Source organism: Mus pahari, chromosome 23 (assembly GCF_900095145.1).
Source record: "Mus pahari chromosome 23, PAHARI_EIJ_v1.1, whole genome shotgun sequence".
In the NCBI taxonomy this organism is placed as follows: Eukaryota; Metazoa; Chordata; class Mammalia; order Rodentia; family Muridae; genus Mus; species Mus pahari.
Window position 1 is genome coordinate 26,723,671 of NC_034612.1, and position 19,672 is coordinate 26,743,342.

At 48.6% G+C, this 19,672-nt stretch overlaps 1 protein-coding gene across 9 annotated transcripts in view; it reads right to left on the bottom strand.

Annotated features, from left to right (window-relative positions):
- The window catches only part of Cux1 (cut like homeobox 1), a 321,311-nt gene extending 301,937 nt beyond the window's left edge, over positions 1-19,374 (bottom strand). For 3 of the 9 annotated variants that reach the window (XM_029533474.1, XM_029533475.1, XM_021222674.2), the window contains exon 1: positions 17,206-18,132. In XM_029533474.1, the coding sequence (XP_029389334.1) occupies positions 17,206-17,523 (318 nt within the window). In that variant the 5' untranslated portion in view covers positions 17,524-18,132. Of the gene's footprint in view, positions 1-17,205; positions 18,133-19,075 lie in introns of those variants that run through there. The other 6 variants (XM_021222682.1, XM_021222681.1, XM_021222676.2 and 3 more) reach the window with 4 other exon arrangements.
- Positions 19,375-19,672: the final 298 nt, after the last annotated feature.

The window sequence follows — 19,672 nt, forward strand, 5'->3', positions numbered from 1 at the left end:
AGGAGAGGAGAGAAGAGAAGAGAAGAGAAGAGAAGAGAAGAGAAGAGAAGAGAAGAGAAGAGAAGAGAAGAGAAGAGAAGAGAAGAAAGAAAAACGGACAGGAGCTAGAGAGCTGCCCTAACAATTAAGAGGATCTGAACTAATTATCAGCACACACACATCCAGTGGCTCACAACTGCCTGGAACTTCAGCTCCAAAGAATCTGATACCCTCTCCTGGCCTCTATGGGTACCCACATATATATGTGGAGCATGTACGTACAATCAGGCACACACATACACACACACACATAAATATAATATAAATTGAAATTGTTTTTAAAAAGTTGACAGGTTTCAAAACGAATGCGCACAAGCTTACTCCCAGTACTTAGAAGGCAGCGTGGATGGATCTGAATTCCAGATCAGTCTGGTCAACCCAGAAGTTGGCAAGCCAGGACTTTGACCACACAGACCCTAGTTCAAAAAAAAAAAAAAAAAAAGGACAGAACTTTTTTTTTTAACCAAAGAGAAAATCTACATAGCTAACAAGCATAGACTGAGGTTTATCACAAGTTTCGCACCCTGGTGAGCAGGAGAGATCACTAACTGCTTAAAAACATTCACAAGTAAAGTGGTGCAGCCACTCAGGGGGGCAATCCAGGACACTCCAGGGGATAGATGCAGCTCTGTTGGCAGAGCATTTGCTTAGCACACATAAAGCCACAGGTCACCCCAAAGACAAGACAAAACAAAACAAAACACCAGGATGTGGCAAACACCTATAATCCTTGTTGAAAGGCTGCAGCAGGATTATGTAGCCTGGGCTACATACAGAAAAACCAAAGCAAAAGGAAAACTTTAAAAAATGAAATAAGTCACAATGTACTAAGGACTGAGGGCAGACTAACAAAGGCAGGTGGGACAAAACAAGATCATGAGCCTACAGCATACACAGAAAACCCTGAAGGCAGACAGGCAACAGGGACTTGGTTTTTCATGCCCACCTGCAAAGACAGAAACAGTAAGGATCGTTAACATAATAAACTAAGTCCAAGATGTTCCTGAACTTTCCAAATCTCATGGAACTGGGTTGCTAAAGGCCATGATTTCTGTCCCTGCTTAAGTTAAGGTGAAAGACTGAGAGCCACGGGCACACATTCCCAACCAGAAAGAGCCTTGGTATTTCACTATAACTTACAGAACCTGCCAATTTCATTCACAATTTACACCAGCATCTAATTATACTGAACTGAATATTAACTGTTCTAATTGCTTAATGTTTTATTGGCTAGAGCTAAAGTATGGAAGGACAGCTGGCATGGCAAATGGGATTCTGTTTGCCATTAGAAATGAGAACTGGGGGCACACGTCTCTCTCATACTCACATCTGCCACCCTGAGGACCAGCATGTCTCCAGGGCACTCCTCTGGGTCCACGCCAAGCCAAGGCCACCACAAAAATCCTCCCAGGAGTTGGATTTTAATTATGACATCTTGTTTCAGAGTGCTTTTCCCAGCCAGGCACAGTAGCACACACTGTAATACCAGCACTCCAGAGACAGAAGCAAGAAGACTGTAGCTAGTTCAAGGCCAGCCTGATCTACATAATGAGACCCTATTTCTAAAAACAAACAACAAATAAGCTGTGTATGATAGTGCACATTTATTCCCCCAGTACTTGCAAGGCAGAGGCAGGAGGATTGCTAAAAGCTCAAAGCCCCAGTCTGGTCTATGTATCGTGTTCTCTACATAGTGAGACCCTGTCTCGAAACAAAGCAAAACAAAATACAAACAAACAGCACATTTCCCCGGGGACTGGGATTTTAGTTCAGTGGCACAGTACTAGCATGCAAGGGCTTCAGCTTCAAGAAAGTACCAAACATGACTTTAACCCCAGCAGTCAGGAGGCAGAAACAGGTGGGTTTCCAAGAGTTTGAGGCCAGTCTGGTCTCCGTAGCAAGTTCTAGGCCAGCCAGAGATATAATGATCCCCTGTTTCAAATTTTAAAAAATAAGAATAAAAAATAAAAAAAAAAAAAAAAGGAAGAATTATTTTTCAGCAGCAGGAATGGTGAGGAAATGCTTTCTACCACCACAGGTGACTACAGAGGTGGCTTATTCAGTTCCTCAGAGCCACCAAGGATGCAAGTACCTCGCACTGTTCTACTCTGTGACTGTCATTCTGGCTTGAAGCTCCCAAAACTGAGAGGATGGTGATGTGTCTGGGAAGCCCTTTCTCACACAGGCAAATCAGAGGGTGGAGCAACGCTATCCCAGAGCCCTTGCTGCTTATCTATTGAAAACCAGGGTAAAGTCCCACACCTGAGCAAGCCTATCCATGATGGTGTGCAGGGCAGGTGTGCAAGAACTGGAAAAATGTACTGTCGTCCCAAATTGTTCCCCAGCTGTTTCCACACAGTCAACTTGCCAGCAGTAGCAGTTGGGGTGGGGAGGGGGAGGGGCAGAGGGGGTGGGGAGCAGATCAAGAGGGTTGTAAGGAGGAAAACCAGGTTAGGATAGAAGAACAAAGAGCAGGCCAGGTGTTAAAATATGCACCGTGGAAAGAAGAGTCACCCAAGATGCCCCAAAGCCACAGACTCAGGTGAAGCCTGCCACTGTACTAAAAGTGTGCCTAAGAAACATAAATGTATGCATTCACACTGTGTGCAGGGGTCAGGGTCAGTAAAGTGCTTGCTGTGCAGGGTAAGGACCTGAGTTCAACCCCCCAGCACCAAAGTAAAAGCTGGCCAGGAGGCACAAAGCCTTAAACTTAGAGGTCAGGCGGGACTGAGGAGGGTCCCTGGGGCCCACTGGCCAGCAGTCTAGTCACACCTGTAATCCCAGTAGATGCAGGAGGATCCCAAAGTGACCCTCGGTTACACAGTGAGTTTAAGATAAGGCCAGTCTCTAGGCCAAGTCAACAGGGCAGAAAGAAACATTTCTTCAAACCATCCTTCCAAAAGATATGTTTGTTTCTTTTAACGATTCTCAGGATACTTTCTAAATTGTCTGCATTAACTTTTGCAGTGATGGGGATGAAAACTCAGGGTCTCTTGCATGTTATAAGAGTGCCTTACCAACAAGCAACTTCCCCCAGCCCAAGGTAGCATTTTCAAAGTGGCTGTGCACCCCTTATGTGTGCAAGTTCCACCCCCACCCCCCAATAGCCCAAGCCATGTAATGCATCCGGGCCTAACTGAAACTTCCGACTCAGCCAGAGTTTGGAGATGCAGGGCTCTTTCATGTGGAACAGGGCCCACAGCAGGGCTCCGGGCTGCAGCCAAGACTGCCTGTCTAGTGCAGCCTTAAAGAATCCTCTAAGATGCCCGAAGAAGCCCCTGAGCGGGAAGCAGCTCTCAAAAACACAATCCCAGGCACTGAGGGCCGCCGCCTAGGTGGTGTGGGGAATCTACCTCAGACACTTCCAGGAAGAAGGTGGTGGCAGATTCATTCATTCATCAAGCAGGCAGCTGAACAAGGAGGTTCCCACAAATACAGCATGCTCCTTCAGGGACAATTCTGCACCTATCGTCACTGGGACAGGTCAAATGCCTGATGGGAAGGGACCCTTAGCACGAAAGAGACCCTCTTTCTCACATAAAGCAGAACCTTTCAAAAGGGCTTATTTTTGTTTTTAAGACAGGGTCTCATGTAACACAGGCTGGCTTCAAGGTCACTGTATAATCACAAATCACCTTGAACTTCTGACCCTTGTCTCCCTAGAGCTAGGCTTACAGGCAGGCACACACCATCACGCCCCGTTTATGTGGTGCTGGGGATGGAACCTAGAGCTGCATACGCTCAAGGCAATAACTCAACCCATGAGCTCCGTCTCCAGCCAGCAAAGGGGGTTTCTAAAGTCTGCGAACTCAGACCTGTGTTGTGGGGTCTAACAGTTCTGTTTCTATACCTACGGCCTGCACCTTGTCTTCCTGCAAACGGTACCAACAGGGACATTTTTACACTTCTGTCTTCTTTCCCTCATGCCAAGGTAACTCTCATGCTGTCTCCGCCTCCTGTAGCTGCCTTCCCAAGTCTGGAATCTTCAAGTGCACTTGCATGCATCCGCCCTTATTCCCCAGGCAAACATAATCCCAGAGCATGGCCTTAGCTTCCTGGGTCACCCTGCCACTTGAATTCAGAGCGGTAGTCCTTTATGTCAACCTCATCCTAAAACAGCCTTTCCCTTCAGGGCCTGTCATCACCTCCCTCTCTGCATGCCCACCAGTGGAGCTAACACAAGGAAGGGCCAGAGAAACCATAGCCAGCCAGGCAGCCCTGGTGTCATTGCTGCAATGCCTGCCAGCAAGTGTCTGTCCTGATACCTAGCAGACACAAACCCCCCACCAGTACATACCTGACTTGCCACCAGGTATCATTATAATTAGTCACTGTAATTGAAGCTGAACACAATTAATTACATAATTTTTGAAGTGTTCAAGTTTAATTCCATTAGAATTACATCATGAAACCAGGGAATTACACAGGATTACCAACAAAAAGCAAATAGGGATGAATGAAAGAAACTCCAGGCTGGCTCCCCACATGTCTGACTCACAGCCAGCGCTGAAGCAGAGCCCATCACCACACCTGTTTTAAATAAGCCTGTGGCAGTCAGCCAGTTGGGTATCATAAGGACCCATCTCTGAAAGAACTCATAACCTGCACCCCAAACCGTGGACACAGGCTTGCTGGATGCTTAGTGTCAGTGACAGTCAAGACTATTCCCTCTGAGGAAAGGTGGTCTCTCTCATGGATGCCATTCCCCGATCTCAGTTTTTAGGCCCAAATGGCATCCTAGTAAAAAGCCACTCATCTGTCCAATTTCTGTCTTGGCCTCTCCCAAAATGAAATTTGGGTACATTCACTCTTGGATAGACACTGGCCTGGCCCTCCCCATTATCTCCAGGGAGTACAGCATCACCACACACAGCCTCCCAGTTCAATTCCTTGCTGCCCATCTGGTCTTCTGAGGTCCACCCTTCGTGTGGAGCTTCTGGAAGAATATTTTGCAATGCAAATCTAAGCCCTCAATTATCTGTCTTCAATTTAGAAATCAGTTGTTTCTCCAGGTCTTGGAAAACAGAAATGCCTTCCTGGCGCTGTGCTACATACAGACCCTGCCTCATTTGTCTCTAGGACCCTAGGTGCCCACTTGCTGCCACTCAGTTCTTCACCTGTGTCCTGTCTGACCTACAAGAATGCAGGCTCCTGAGTGGCAGCAATTCCCTGTGGTTCCAGAACATAGCCCAGCCTAGCACAGAAGCAGGAAGTTCTGAATACTGACTAAGCAAGTGGCTGGAGAAAGAGGCAAAGCCTTTCTTCAGAAGCACCTCCCTCAGCCTGGTGCACAGGGACACTCTGGCTTGAGATCCCTCCCCAGCAGAACAGGCGGTTACTTCACGCTGACAAAGACCTGAGGCAGCCAGACACCATGAGACACACTCAAGACGCAAGCAGAGGGCTGCACAGATGGATCGGTTGGGAAAGTGGTTACTGCCCAAGCATGAGAACCCAAGTCTGGTCCCCAGAACCCACAGGTGAGTGAAGCCCACCTCTAACCCCAGTGCTGGAGAGATGGAGGTAGGAGGAACCCTGAGGCTCACTGGCCAGCCAGCCTGCTTGATAAGTAAGTTCCAACCAGTGAGAGACCCCGTCTCAGAAACCAAGGTATTGGCCAGGTGTGGTGACACACATCTTTAATCCCAAGAACCCTGGAAGCAAAAGTGAGTGGATCTCTGAGTTTGAGGCTAGCCTGGTCTACAGAGTTAGTTCAAGGACAACCAGGACCATACAGAGAAACCCAATCTCCAAAAAAAAAAAAAAAAAAAAAACTAACAACAAACAAAAGGTGTATATCTAAGAAATGATAGCAAAGACTACAATTTAGTTTCCATAGGTAGCTACACATATGTGCATACACATTCAAGCATGTGTACGCGCACGCACACATGCACACACACACACACATACACATACACAAGCAAGGACAGCCCAAATAACCTGTGGAAAATACAAGTTGATCCAGAATCAAAACAAATTATTTCACTCAAACACACTATGTAATTTCCAAAAACCAACACACATTTTTACATATTTTCTCTTTATTTTTTTGTCATAGTTTTTCTTTAACTTCATCATTTCATAATAAACCATTGTCATCCCCAACCCCAAATCAAGGTCTGCAAGATGGGTCACCAGGTAAAGGTGCTTGCTGCCAACTATGACAACTACAGTTTAACTCCTGGAACCCAAACAGCAGCACAAAAGAACTTCCAAAAGTTGTCCTCTTATCTCTACATATATGTTATGCCCTGTGCACTCTCCTATACACATATACATACAAAAGAAGCAAGTACAAATAATGTCAAGTACATCAGGCATGCAATGTTGTATAATTTTCTGAATCCAGTCATCCAAAAGCTCAGCTCCCAGTAATAGTCACTGAGAAAACTAAGATGAACAGTGTCACTGTGACTAAAATGCTCTCAGAAAGTCCGTGAATATCCACAACAGGAGGCCAGCCACCCCTTCCTGCAAGCTGAAAACAGACCCCTTGAAGGGGCGCTGTCCTGAGGGTATCAGAGGACTTGAGTGGCCCTGCCACCACAGCAGGTACTACATCAGCTTGACTTCCAGGGTCTGGGGAAGAGGTGGCCCTGGCCAGCACAAGGTTAAACACTCACAGTACAAATAGCAGCTCCTTTCCCAGCACCTAGATGCTCCACAGTGAAGGTCTCTCCCAAAACTCATCCAGCATAGCAGCGTGTGCACACGTACCGCCCAGATACACTTGGATAAGGACATGAGGCTGGTGAGTTAGAAAAGAGGGCTTCTTTCAGCCCCAGACGGATGATGAAGTTTGTATGCAAGAGTGCAGTATCTTAGGTAGTGCTTCCTTCCAGCCAACAAGGAAGCAGAGACAGAATGCAGGCTAGGAAGGCCACAGCAACAGTAAGTCTACCTGAGGCTGGGATTTGAGTCTCAGGCCAAGGGAAAGCCAGGTTTCACAGAGAACCCAACCAGGCCCCCCATCGCTCTCCAGCTACTTAGTAAACTGAACAACCCAGAACTCTTCTCAGGCAGCCCACAGGAGGGCCCAAGAGTCACTCTCCCTACACAGTGGAATGTGTAACATCCTCCACAGAGCTGTGTATAGATACCATGGAATAAAGCAAGGGCCTGGGCCATAACCCACTAGGAAATGAGGCCTGGCAGTGGGGGAAAAAAAAAAAAAACCTCTCTGTCCTGTCACCACAGTTTATAAAATCCAGCCTGTGAGCAGTCTGTCCCTTCCCTTCTCATTCCTTTCACCTGACATGGGAACCCCTAGATCCAGAGCTGGGAAAGTTAAAGTGAGGGGCAAAGAGGTATAACAAATTCAAGCTAAACTAAGGTCTGCAAGTAAAGAAATTTTACCCACTCCATCTCCAGCAAAACTAGATTGGTCTCTCTTGTGGTCTCTGTCTGTGTCTGTCTGTCTGTCTGTCTCTCTCTCTCTGTCTGTCTCTGTCTCTCTCTCTCTCTGTCTCTCTCTCTCTGTCTCTCTCTCTGTCTCTCTCTCTCTGTCTCTCTCTCTCTGTCTCTCTCTCTGTCTCTCTGTCTCTCTCTCTGTCTCTGTCTCTCTCTCTGTCTCTCTCTGTCTCTGTCTCTCTGTCTCTCTCTGTCTCTCTCTCTCTCTCTCTCTGCCTATGTCTCTCTCTGTCTCTCTCTCTCTCATGTTCTCTGTCTCTGTCTCCCCCACCCCCACCCCCATCCCTCTGTTTTCCTGTCTCTCTGTCCTTGGTACCGGGATTGAATGCTCACATTCAAGGCAACAGCTCTATGCTGAGCAATATTCCTAGCCCACAATTTTGCAGCATTAATCAAAGCCCAAAAATATCTACCATAGGCTCCAAACTCTGGGTGTCAATCCATCTCTATACACAGCACCAACCTTTTGTCCAGACATCCAACAAACTCCTGAAATCCCAAAAGATTTCAGGAAATCCCTCTTCCCTTTACCAGCCCATTCCCTCCTTTCTGCCCCTACAGTGGCAGTCCACACCCCCGGACCATCCTGCTCCTCTCAGATCCCACCTGCTACCCTTGCTTCTGCAGATCCATGCAAATGTTTGCTTATACAGCCAGACAATGATGTCACCAGCACAGAAATATCCTAGGTAGTGCTTTCTTGGGGTAATGAGAAAACAGAGAAAGTGTGGACGATGGAGACCGCTGCTCTGAACCAGGGCTGGCCGGGTGCCAAGCCCACGAGAGCTTCTGGGGAATGGGCTGGTGCAACACATTCCTCTGGCCCAGACACCCAGACCTGAGCACTTCTGGCTCCAGGCTTGCTCTGACATTTGCTGGGTTCTAACAACTCGATGGCAAGTGAAGGAGGTACCCTCCCTCTCAGGCCCCACGTAGACTCGATAACAAATTCCCAGCATAAAACTGTTCTATCCAACTTCATTTTTTAAGTGGATGTTCAGGGAGCTGAAGACATAGCTCAGTTGGTAGTGCTTGCCTACTATGCATGAGGTCATGAGTTCCATCCCCAGTACGAGGGGGTGGGGGGAACCTACATGGATTTGAACCAACATGTACAAAAAAGGAAATTAATAAATAAGAATACAAATCAAACATAGTCCTTCAGTAGGTTTCCAAGTATAGTCATTTTAATAGAACTGCCCTAACTTCCATGATACTGAGAACCAGATCTCAGTTGGAATGCAGCTCTATGGGAGTGTTAGCCTAGCATGGGCAAGGCCCAGGGTTCAATCCCCAGCACCCAAGGGGGGGGAGGGAATCACCTTTGCATTTTAAAATTAACTACTTGAGTATCCCCAGCAGAGCATGGAAAAGCCAACCCCTGAAAGAAGCCACAGCCCTCGGGCAACTTTCCAATTGTGCACAGCCCTAGGAGAGAGTGTGGCAGATAGTGCATGTGGAACCTAAAGTGGGCAGCAGGTGCCACATGAGTCAAGACGGCTGGATGCTGCCCCAGCAGCCATCTGATACACTAAAGGAGGAAGACAGCACCTGGTGGGCTCTGGGCCCCCCAGCCACCAATAACTGCTTCTCAGGAAGCCCCCACCTCCATACTTGGCCTTCCTTGCCTGCTGCAGCCCGAGGCACCCTGACAAAGCCTCCTCCTTGCCATTCAGTCTGCCTCCTCCCAAAGGGAGTCTGCCACTCCTCCAGGCAGGAAGGAATGCATGCAATCAGGCTGAAGCCTCAGATGGATGGGCAGAGGGGGCTTCTCGGGGCAATGTCCCCGCACCAGCAAGATTCTGGGTTTGCTTCTACTGGAATAAAAGGTTTGGATGCACTGAAGACAGACATCTATCAGAAGTTCTGTCTGCCACCCTGGGCTATGTGGTCTCCATTCTATGCCAGAGTAAGCTGCTGTGGGTGTTGCCGGACAGGCACATAACGAAATCAATGGTTTGAGAAGATTCATCCGGCAGCCAACTGCCATGGATTTCAACCTGCTTCGAATGGACAATTTTGAAACAAGCAAAGATTACAAACTTTGGTCGTGTGTGTTAGAAAAGACAAGATCTCACCAGCAATAAACAATCCCCTAACAGTGTGTGTGTACACACACACACACACACACACACACACACACACAGAGATTTCATTAAACTACCATCAAACTATGGGATGACAACATAATTACATACCAACACGATGCCATGTAAAACAACTGCGAACCACTTCTAACTCCCTGACAATGACCTTCAACCATAACTGGCAATACCCTTCCTTTCCCAATCCCGAGTTCCCAAACCATACATGCCAGGGTTGACGACAACAGTGGACAAGGGTGGGAGAGAAAGGTAATTCCTTCCCTCTAGGATGGCCAGCTTCAGATGACACTGTGCCACTAGGGCCACCGCAAAGGCTGAGATGGACCTCATCACCTGGAAGCGGCATCTAGCAGCAGCCAGCCTTCCTGTCTGACGCCAGGATTCCCACACTTGCCTGCTGAGCAGAAACATGATCCTGACTTGAACCTGTCTCCCACTTGGCTGGAAGATATGAGAGCACGGGCTATTGTGAAAGCAAGAAACTGAGGTAACTGAAATAGGCAAGCCAGTCTGTGAGCGTCCTGACACTGGCATGAGTGCAGGCTCACATAGTTTGTTTTGTTTTATTTTGTTTCCACTGAAAAGGTCTGAGAGGGCTGGCAAAATGGCAAGATGGTTCTTCCAAAGGTCCTGAGTTCAAATCCCAGCAACCACATGGTGGCTCACAACCATCTGTAATGAGATCTGACGCCCTCTTCTGGTGTGTCAGAAGACAGCTACAGTGTATTTACATATAATAATAAGTCTTTGGGATGGAGAAAGCAGGGACTGAGCGAACAGAGTTGATCAGAGTGAGCAGGGCCAACCTGAGTGAGCAGAAGTCCTACAATTCAATTCCCAACAACCACACAAAGGCTCACAACCATCTATCTGTACAGCTACAGTGTACTCACATACACAAAATAAATAAATCTTAAAGAAGAGAAGAGAAAAGAAGAGAAGAGAAAAGAAAAGAGAAGATGTCTGAGCACCTCCGGCTGCTCTTGGTGCAGAGCACTATAACATGGAATCACAGCAGTCCAAGTTCTAGACCAACCAGCATGGGAAAACCGAAAGAACAGAGCACAGTCTGGAGTTGAGGTACTCCCCTCTAATCAGAGCTTGGGAGGGGGAAGCAGGAAGATTAGGAGTTCAAAGGCATTCTTGGCTATATAGCCAGTTCCAGGCCAGCCTGAAATCCTGTCTCAAAACATAAAATGGCCGGTTATGACTGCACACCCTGGTGGGATATGTTGAAAATAGGATCAAAACATTAAAATAAATAAATAAATAAAACAAAAGAATAGATTGGGTCAGCAAAACAGCTTAACAGGTGAAAAGCGCTTGTCACACAAGCCTGAAGACCTGAGTTTGATCCCTAGCACCCCAGTTAAAAGAGAAAACTGACACCAGAAAGTTGTCCTCTAACTTACATGCACATACACACACACACACACACACACACACACACATACACACTTCACACATCTAATAATAAAGAATTTTTTGTTTGTTTGTTTTCGAGACAGGGTTTCTCTGTGTAGCCCTGACTGTCCTGGAACTCACTCTGTAGACCAGGCTGGCCTTGAACTCAGAAATCTGCTGCCTCTGCCCCCCAAGTGCTGGGATTAAAGGCGTGCACCACCATGCTCGACTAATAAAGAAATTTTTAAAACAAAAAACATTTTAATGTATTTGTTTCACCAGTATCTGTCCAGCCTTATGGAATGACGCAAGAAAACGGTGATCAGAACAAAAGAATGTGGCCATCTCCAAGGGAAAAAAAAATCAAAATCCTTTCCAAACCTCAATTAAAAGAAAAAATTTGTAATGTCCCAACTCAAGTAGTAATTTAAAATTTCATTTACATCTTATCTTACAAAAATCTCAAAAAAAGGAAATACCACAAATACTTAGTTTAAAAAAAAAAAACAGTTGTCATAACACTGAAGATGACAGGATGACTTGCCTGGCAGGGCAGGAGCAGAGCAAGAAATGACAGGCTAAGGTGACAGAGCTTGGGGCTGCCTTGGGAAGGCTAAGGGCGGCTCCGCAGTAGCCCTTCCTTACCCATCAGCCCCCAGGCCTTGCTGAGGTTTGCAGCTCCCAGCTCTTGAAAAACAAGTTTGCCTTCCAGGCCCAAAAAGATGGTTCAGCCAATAAAGGCACAAAGCACCAGGCCTTTCCACCTGAGCTCCATCTCTGGGAACCTCATGGTGGAAGGACGGACCTCTCTCCCAAGTTGTCCTCTAGCCTTACCTCTTAGTACATGCACAACAACTAAATGTAACTTTTAAAATAACAGCTTGCGGCCAGGCTTGGTGGCACACGCCTTTAAGCCCAGCACTCGGGAGGCAGAGGCAGGCGGATTTCTGAGTTCAAGGCCAGCCTGGTCTACAAAGTGAGTTCCAGGACAGCCAGGGCTACACTGAGAAACCCTGTCTCGAAAAACCGAGATAAATAAATAAATAAATAAATAAATAAAATTAAAAAAAAATAACAGTTTGCCTTCTGTGTTATTTACTAACTTAAAAAAAAAAAACCTGCGGGGGAGGGGGCACGGGGGTATGAGCACACCTGTGTGTACAAGCACTCAATGCGGGGGGGGGGGGGGGGGGGGGCGGGGGGCGGCAGGTATCTTCCTCCTCCCTCCCTTTCCAGCTTATTTCTGAGACAGGTCTCTCACTAAACCTAAAGCTCATCTTTTGGCTGGGTTCACTAGGGAACTCTGGGGATCAGTTGTCTCCTCTCCCATAACCCAGGGTTCTCATGCCCTATTTTTGCAAAGTTGGGAAGGATTTAAACTAGGTTCCGATTGCCTTCACAGCAAGGGCTCTTACTCACAGAGCCAACTCCCCAGCCCCATCTTAATAACTTTCATCAAATAGGTTTTTAACAGAGTAAACATGGCAATAAACCAAAGTGCTCAGAGATCCAAGAGAACCACCTAGTAATAGCACTGAAAATGAGTCCACATGGTTTTGAATCTTTAAAACATCAAATTATGTTAGAAAACAAAAGTCACAATTTATTAGGGAGAAAGACCCCATTGAAAAACCGGCCGTTGCCTTGCTTACAGGAGGGCAGTGGGAAGAAAGGAGCTGTGGCTCTGATGTATGTTTTACTTCTTCAGTCAGGGCCTCACTTAGCCCAAGCTGCCCCCAAACTCTATGTATCCAAGGACGACTTCTGATCATCTCTCATCTATCTCCCCAGTATGGGGATTTACGGGTGTGCACCATGTTGCTGGGTGTGGTACCTAGAGCCTGGTGAGGTAGCAGGCACTCCACCAAACATCCTCAGCCCTGACTTTAGTTTGTTTATATGTTGGGTGGATAGATCTGAGAGCCTCTTCCACCTTAAAAAAAAAAAAGTTGTCAACACCCAAATACATTTTAATGGCAGCACGAACACTATTCTACTGCTCAATTCTGTAATATTCGCTCAAGAAAAAAGCTATTTTGTCCATTTGTTTCTCCCTTAACAAAACTCAGGATGCCTTGCAAGCAACCATAGGCAACTTTTTACAATGTTAACTGCATTTCCTTATTGAGCAAGTACAACTGCAGCGTCGCTCAAGGTAATGTGAAAAAGAACCAGCTACTTGGCAGTTCTGAGCTTAAGCTCTAGTAATTTCCTCCAGCATTAACTGCATAAATCAAATACTTGAAAGCATCCTTGATTTCAGACCAGGATGAATGGAGGCAGCTTGGGCTGCAGACTCGGGTGTCTTAGAAAGGTGTGGCCTGCCCTGCCGGCTCTGCTTCAAGGCCGCTTTAATGGAAGCAGGACAGAGCGGGCTTCACTCTACGTGAATCTCCTGCTCAGCGGCCATTGCTGCCTTGTTCTGCAGGATGTCTTCCCAGTAGCCTTGGGTCTGATTACCCTTCTTCTCATAGGGACACCCCCAACCCCGAGTTCTAGTACCCCATTTCCCATGGCCTAAGGCTTTATTAAATACAAAACTCCTGCCAAATGCCTGCGGCCTCCAACAGTAAAAAGAAAAGAAAAAAAAGAAAAGAAATCAGATGAAAATGAAGAAATTGACATCTCTTATTTACTGTAACTTATTTCAGTGCTGGGATGGAACCTTCTTTTGATTCTCATATGCTGGACAATGTATCTGCCTGCCACCCACAGCCCTAAAAATCTTTTGTCTGTTTTTCAGGCAGGGTCTCACCGGAGCTCACTATATAGACTGGGCTGGCCACAAACTCTAAGGATCACCTGCCTCAGATTGCCTTAAGTAAACTTGAAGAGGTTTACGATGAACTAGACATCTTTCATAAACCGTGTTCACCCTCATACTTTTTTAACTGTATCATTTAATGGGAAAAGTACTTTTTAGGGACTCAGAAGCATTCTGGGTACAGCATCAAGGAGGCCAATAACACAGGTTCAGGCAATCCCAGGTCCCTTTCTGCAAGGATACACACCCTTCCCTGCCAAACGATGTTCTCCTCATCAACTTTCTCAGAATCCAGACCAGAAAAGAGAGACCCTGTCTCAGAAAAAACAAAACAAAAAACAAAAGCAAAACAAAAGAAAAAAAAAAAATAAGTGATCAAAAAAAAAAAAAAAAAAGAAGTGATCAATTATGGTCTCTGAGATTCTTTTTCTCTCAGACATGAAGAGGATGTCCAAGTGAAGAGTGATATGGGGCAAGAAAAGGCTGTAACCACCAGCAATGTCCCTCCACTTGGCTACGGTCAGACTCATGTGCAAGAGTCCAAGAGTCCCACCTGTTTCCAATTAGATACCAGAATTGCTGAAGTGTTTAAACTACATTTGCTTGCTACTTACACAAAACAAATCTTCCAGGTTTTTTTTTTTTTTTTGAATGGTTAAAATATGTTAAAATAAGATTAAAGGTCTGCTTTAAACAATCAGAGGCAGGGGGATTTCAACTGAAACCAAAACTATCTCTGCGGCAGCACTAATCCAGAGCTTCAGACAAAACAAACGGGCAAGATAGACACATTTCTGCCGCTGACAATGACTAATAAAAATCAGACTTTCCTTGGGAAGGGCAACTATACTTTAAAGCTACATACTAAGTTTCAAATAAATTTAAGATGATTCCTATAGTCACTTATAATCCTATATATCAGGATAACTTACTACAGTAGCTGTGACTGGGCATTTGTGTTCTGGCCCAGCGAGAGACATGAAATTTTCATAAACTATAAAAGGGACCAAGAGCAAGAATGGAGCCTGTCTCTGAAAGGTTTTTCATATGATGAAATTTCTCCTAAAACAATGTACAAATTTTCCCCTAACAAATCTATCCTCCTTTCGCCTCACTGGACTTCTTTTTCTACAACTTCAGGAGAAGCTCTGACCATCCGTGGAAAACTCTCGCACATGCTGGGAGGTTTTTCTTCCTTGACTATCAACCGAGAAGGGATTTTTAAAACTTAATGTCCTGGGCTCAGCGGAGTTGCCCAGACTACAGGTCAGCTAGGGGATGAGGAGAGAGTAATTCTTGGGTAGACAGAGCTGTTGTTCCCCTTTCCAACGTACACCTGAGTGCTGATGGACGACAGCCCAAACAGCTTCCACGCACCCAGCCCCATCAAGATTATTTTATCCTTGCACTGACTTGTGCCTTTCAAAAAAAAAAAAAAGGGTTTCACCCAGGCAAAAGCTTTGAGCAACTGATAATAACCCTCCCCACACCCAGACTCTTAAGACACCTATATTAAAAGGGCCAAGGAAAGAAAAACCAGGAGAGCCCTGCATCATGTGTTCGTTCATTGTCCTATCAAAGGCACTAACTAGGCGAGATATTTTCATTGAAATTATATACTTATTACAAGAAGCAGTGTTGGACTGCAGGAAACACATATACAAACACCAATGTAGCATTTCCAGAAGTGGAGGAGGGGGAAAGCAACCAGAAAATAGACTTGCAGCAAAAAACTGAGTTTGTTTTCTGACTTGAGGAGAGAACATTTTCAAAGTTCACTTTTGCAGAGAATTCTCAATAAAGAAGCTACAGGGAAAGCACTCCAAAGGGATACAGCCACAGGCAGGCCCCATCCCCCCAACAGTCAGAGCTCCACTAATCCGAAAACAAGTTACAAGAGTTAAATATACCTTTTCTCAAACATGTATTTAAGAGATAAATTTATACAATAGTGTTTCTCTTTTTAAAAAAAAAAAAAAAGTTGGTTTTTACAAGTCTGAGACAGGATCAAGACTTGTTCTACTCGTCTTAGCAACACTAGGGCACTCTTAACTTTTGGCAGGACAAGCCCTGGTCGAGGATGAGAAAGAAAACAGGCCAGTTTTCAGAAACTCTCTTCAGGGGCAGACATCCACTTCCAGTTCCCGGGTTGTAGTAAGACCCAAGCAGCAGGGGAATAGAACATGGCCCTCCAGAGTGCAGGGTCCTACTCTCCTTACCTAGACCTAAGCCACTCCTGCTGAGACTGAGCAAGACCTGAGCTGAGCAGTGTAACCTAAAGAATACTCACCCAAAGTCTCCAGCTCCCCTTCGGTGAGAACAGAGGAACCTCAACCGGATTCCAACTCACAACCCCTGGACCCCTTTGCAGATAAAGGAGCCGGCAAGACTCACACTTGACCTTTGGCATTCCAAGTTCAAGTTAAGCTTTCAAACTCAGCCATCCAGGGTAGCAGTTGAAACCACTTAAAGCCAAATCATTATCTACCAAAAGGCAATAGACTCAAGAACAAGAACAGAGCTTAAACTAAATGTTTTCTTTGTTGTTACTTTAAGATCAACGTAAAGTTCATAAACATCAACCATAAGGTAAACTTTCACTGAAGCCATGAAGCCATTTGCTTAAAGATCCCCAAGAATGCTAATCCATTGTGGGTGGGTGGGTGGACGACACTAATATACACCCAGTTCCTAAAATCTAATAACTCCAAAATCATTTTTCTGGCCATCTTTGGTAATGTGTAATAAAAGAACTTTATTGATATTAAACTAGGATGTCACATGGGGGGGGGGAATTAAGGTTTCTTAAAATTCCACAACGGGTTTTACAGTAAGCACAGGAATTAAATTATGGTAAAAGGGAGCTATTTTTACTAAAATAGGGTAGACCAATTAATCAAAAAATGCCATCCGGCGGTGTTCATTACATTCAGGAATCTAATTTACACAATAGACTATGGTGTAATCCATTTTAGTCAATAAATACTCAAAACTTCTTTAAGCTTTAATCTTATCAGAAATACATATTTCACATAGTCTTCCTAGTTAAGAGTAAATGGGAGGAAATTTCATAACGAGTATGAGTCTGCCTTATCGTCCTCACGTAGGCAAGAGCAGAAAAAGCAAGCACAGTTAAGTTGTTTCACTCCACGTATAGATGTTTCAATCCAATCGCCTTCCTTTCCTGCAGGCCTACATGTGGCGTTCGTTTGTTTCAGACTCCTAAGGGTGCAGTGGGTTAATAAATATCACCAGTCCTCAGGCTTAGAAAAGTTCACCCAAGTTCATGTTCAAGCACACTTTAGAGTTGGGAGCAAAGGCGGTTCCCTAGAGATGTTATGGAAGATCACACACACACACACACACACACACACACACACACACACACACAGGGCAAGGCTGCCTCTATGGACCCCAAGACTGTCCCATCTCTCTGGTGTCCCCAGTAATCAAAGCTCTGAGGGCTCACTTGCCGCTCACCTTCAACTTGGCTCCGGCTACGCACAACATCCACCTGGCAGAATCCTGGGGCTGTCCAGGAGCCGCGAACGCGGAGCTAGCACTAGCAGGGAGGACCCCGAGGGCGAGCAGCTGGTTCCGATGAGGGGTGGCAGGCAGAATAGCATCCTCTGGGCACGCAGGCAGCTCCGCCGCGGATTGGGAAGCCCCGATACCATCCCCTCGAGGCGATGGGGAACCACAATCAGTCTCCTTACAGTCCAGCGGGGCCCCCGGGGCTTTGCTTTCGAAAACCGGGCTGGAGAAGGCAGCTCGGAGCGGACCTGACGCGCGCTCCATAGCTCCTGGGGCCCCTTTGCAGAGAGGACAGAACACACCCCTCGCGAAAGAGAGTGAGGGGCTGGAGTGATGCAAGCGATCGGTCACCGAGGGGGGAGTCCTGGAAGTCCCTAAGACACGCGGCTAAGTCTGGCTGCACCGATCGGTGACCCCGGAGGAAAAGCGCCCCGAGACCGGGTCACGCAGCGGCCTGCGCTCGGTGGAAAGTTGCAGCCTTCCTCCTGCACCTTCTCCCTTCTCCCGGGCCGATCCCGCACTCTGCGCGACCCACCGGCGTCCCCCCGCAAGCCAAGTTTTTCCTCTCCAAAGCTTCCCCCACAACCCCTTCCCGGGGAAGTCCCCGGGCGCAAAAAAGGGGGACAGATCCAGCTCCGCAGTCACTTTCACGCAGCAGACACACAAAAGAGCACGGGGCTTGCGGGTTGGCCCCGGGACGTAAACAAACGGGGTGGGGGAGGGACCCGCCACACCGGGTAGCCGGTCCCCCTGGCCGGGGCGACACCGGTTGACAATCCCTTACGGGAGTAGTGGAAAGAGGAATGGTGGCAGCTGGGCCCAAGGGGACCGATCGAGGAGCAGCCAGGAGCTCCGAGCCACCCGCCGTCTCCACGACAAGGGGCCACCCGCCAGCCTGGCCGTCGCCGCCGCCGCCGCCGCCGCCAGCCGCCGGTGGCCGATCTGACCCTCCCCCGGAGCCGGCGGCACCACAGCGCCACCAGCTTCAGCTCCGCCGCGCCGGCGGGGCAGTGGCGGCGGCGGCGGTCCGCGACTCTCTCCTCCAGGAGACAGAGGAAAGAGAGAGAGGAGAGAGAGAGAGAGAGAGGAGAGAGAGAGAGAGGAGAGAGAGAGGAGACAGGCGCTTCACCCCCCCACCAGCAACTCCCCACAAACTTTCCCCGGGAATACGCCGGGGCTGAGCCGGGGGGGGAAAAAGGAAGGACGTGACTGGCGCGAGGGCGACGAGCGTCCCGCAGCTCCCCTTCTCTGCAACCCTGCCACCCCTCCAGAGCCACCCCGTGGCGCGTCCCCCTCTTTAGCGCGCGCGAGTTCCCACTGAGCCCCCGTGTGTGTGTGGAGGGGGGGGGCCCGACCGCCGCTTCTCTCCCCCCCCCACTCCTCTCCACCGGGGTCCCGCGACCACGACAGCGCGCGGGGTAGGCGACGGCGGCGGAGAGGACGAGGAGGATGAGGATGGCGATGACGGTGGGGAGGAAGACAACCCTCCGGGGTGGAAGGGGGCAGACACCGGGGGGCAAAGATGTTGGTGGCGGCTGGCGGCTCCGGCGCCATCTTGGGCTGATCGATGAATTGAACAAAGAGGATCAATTTCCGATCAAGCCGGGTGATCAATGAGAGCCGGGGAGCCCGAGGGACCCGCCGCCGACTCGGCCCCGCTCTTCTCCCGGCACCCCCCTCCGGCTTTCCCCCGTCGCCTCAGCACCCCCGCCAGGGCCCTGGCAGCCCGGAGTGTCACCCTCCTTCCTGAGGGAGGCCGCGACCGCCCGCGGCCCTCAACCCCCGGGGCGCGAGGCCGAGCGCCGAGGAGCCTGACCTGCAGCTGCTGTAAATCAAAGCGCTTCCAATATTGAAACATCGATCCCACATTGGCCGCCATCTTGAGACATATTGAGACGGAGTGAGAGGCTGATAGAGAGGGGGCTGGAGTTCAGGAGCCGCCAGGAGGCAGCAGGCGGGCGGGCGCCAAAACCCGGCCTGGAGCCGGCCGCCGCCTCAGCCACCGCGGACGCGGACTCCTTCCTCCTCACGGCGCCGCCGCCGCCGCCGCCGCCGCCGCCGCCTCAGCCATGGAGTCCGGAGCCGGAGGGCGGCGGCGGCGGCGGCGGCCTTGACGCGCGCGCGCCGCGCTCTCTCTCTCTCTCCACGGCCCGAGCGCGGGCATCCGGGGCCCTGGCGACCCCTCACCCTTTTTTTTCCCCGCGCGCCCCGCCACGAGCCCCCCCCCTCTTCTCCCAGCCCGCGCGGCGACCCTTTAACGGCGACCCGGCCTCGAGGGGGCGCTGCGGGGGTCTCCTCCGGACCCCGCCGCTCACCTAAAGGGCGCCCTCCCCACCCCACCCCACCCCCCACCGCCCCGGGAAGGTCGCGGGTCGCCGCCGGGGACCAACGCTTTCGGAGACGGTGCCCCTCC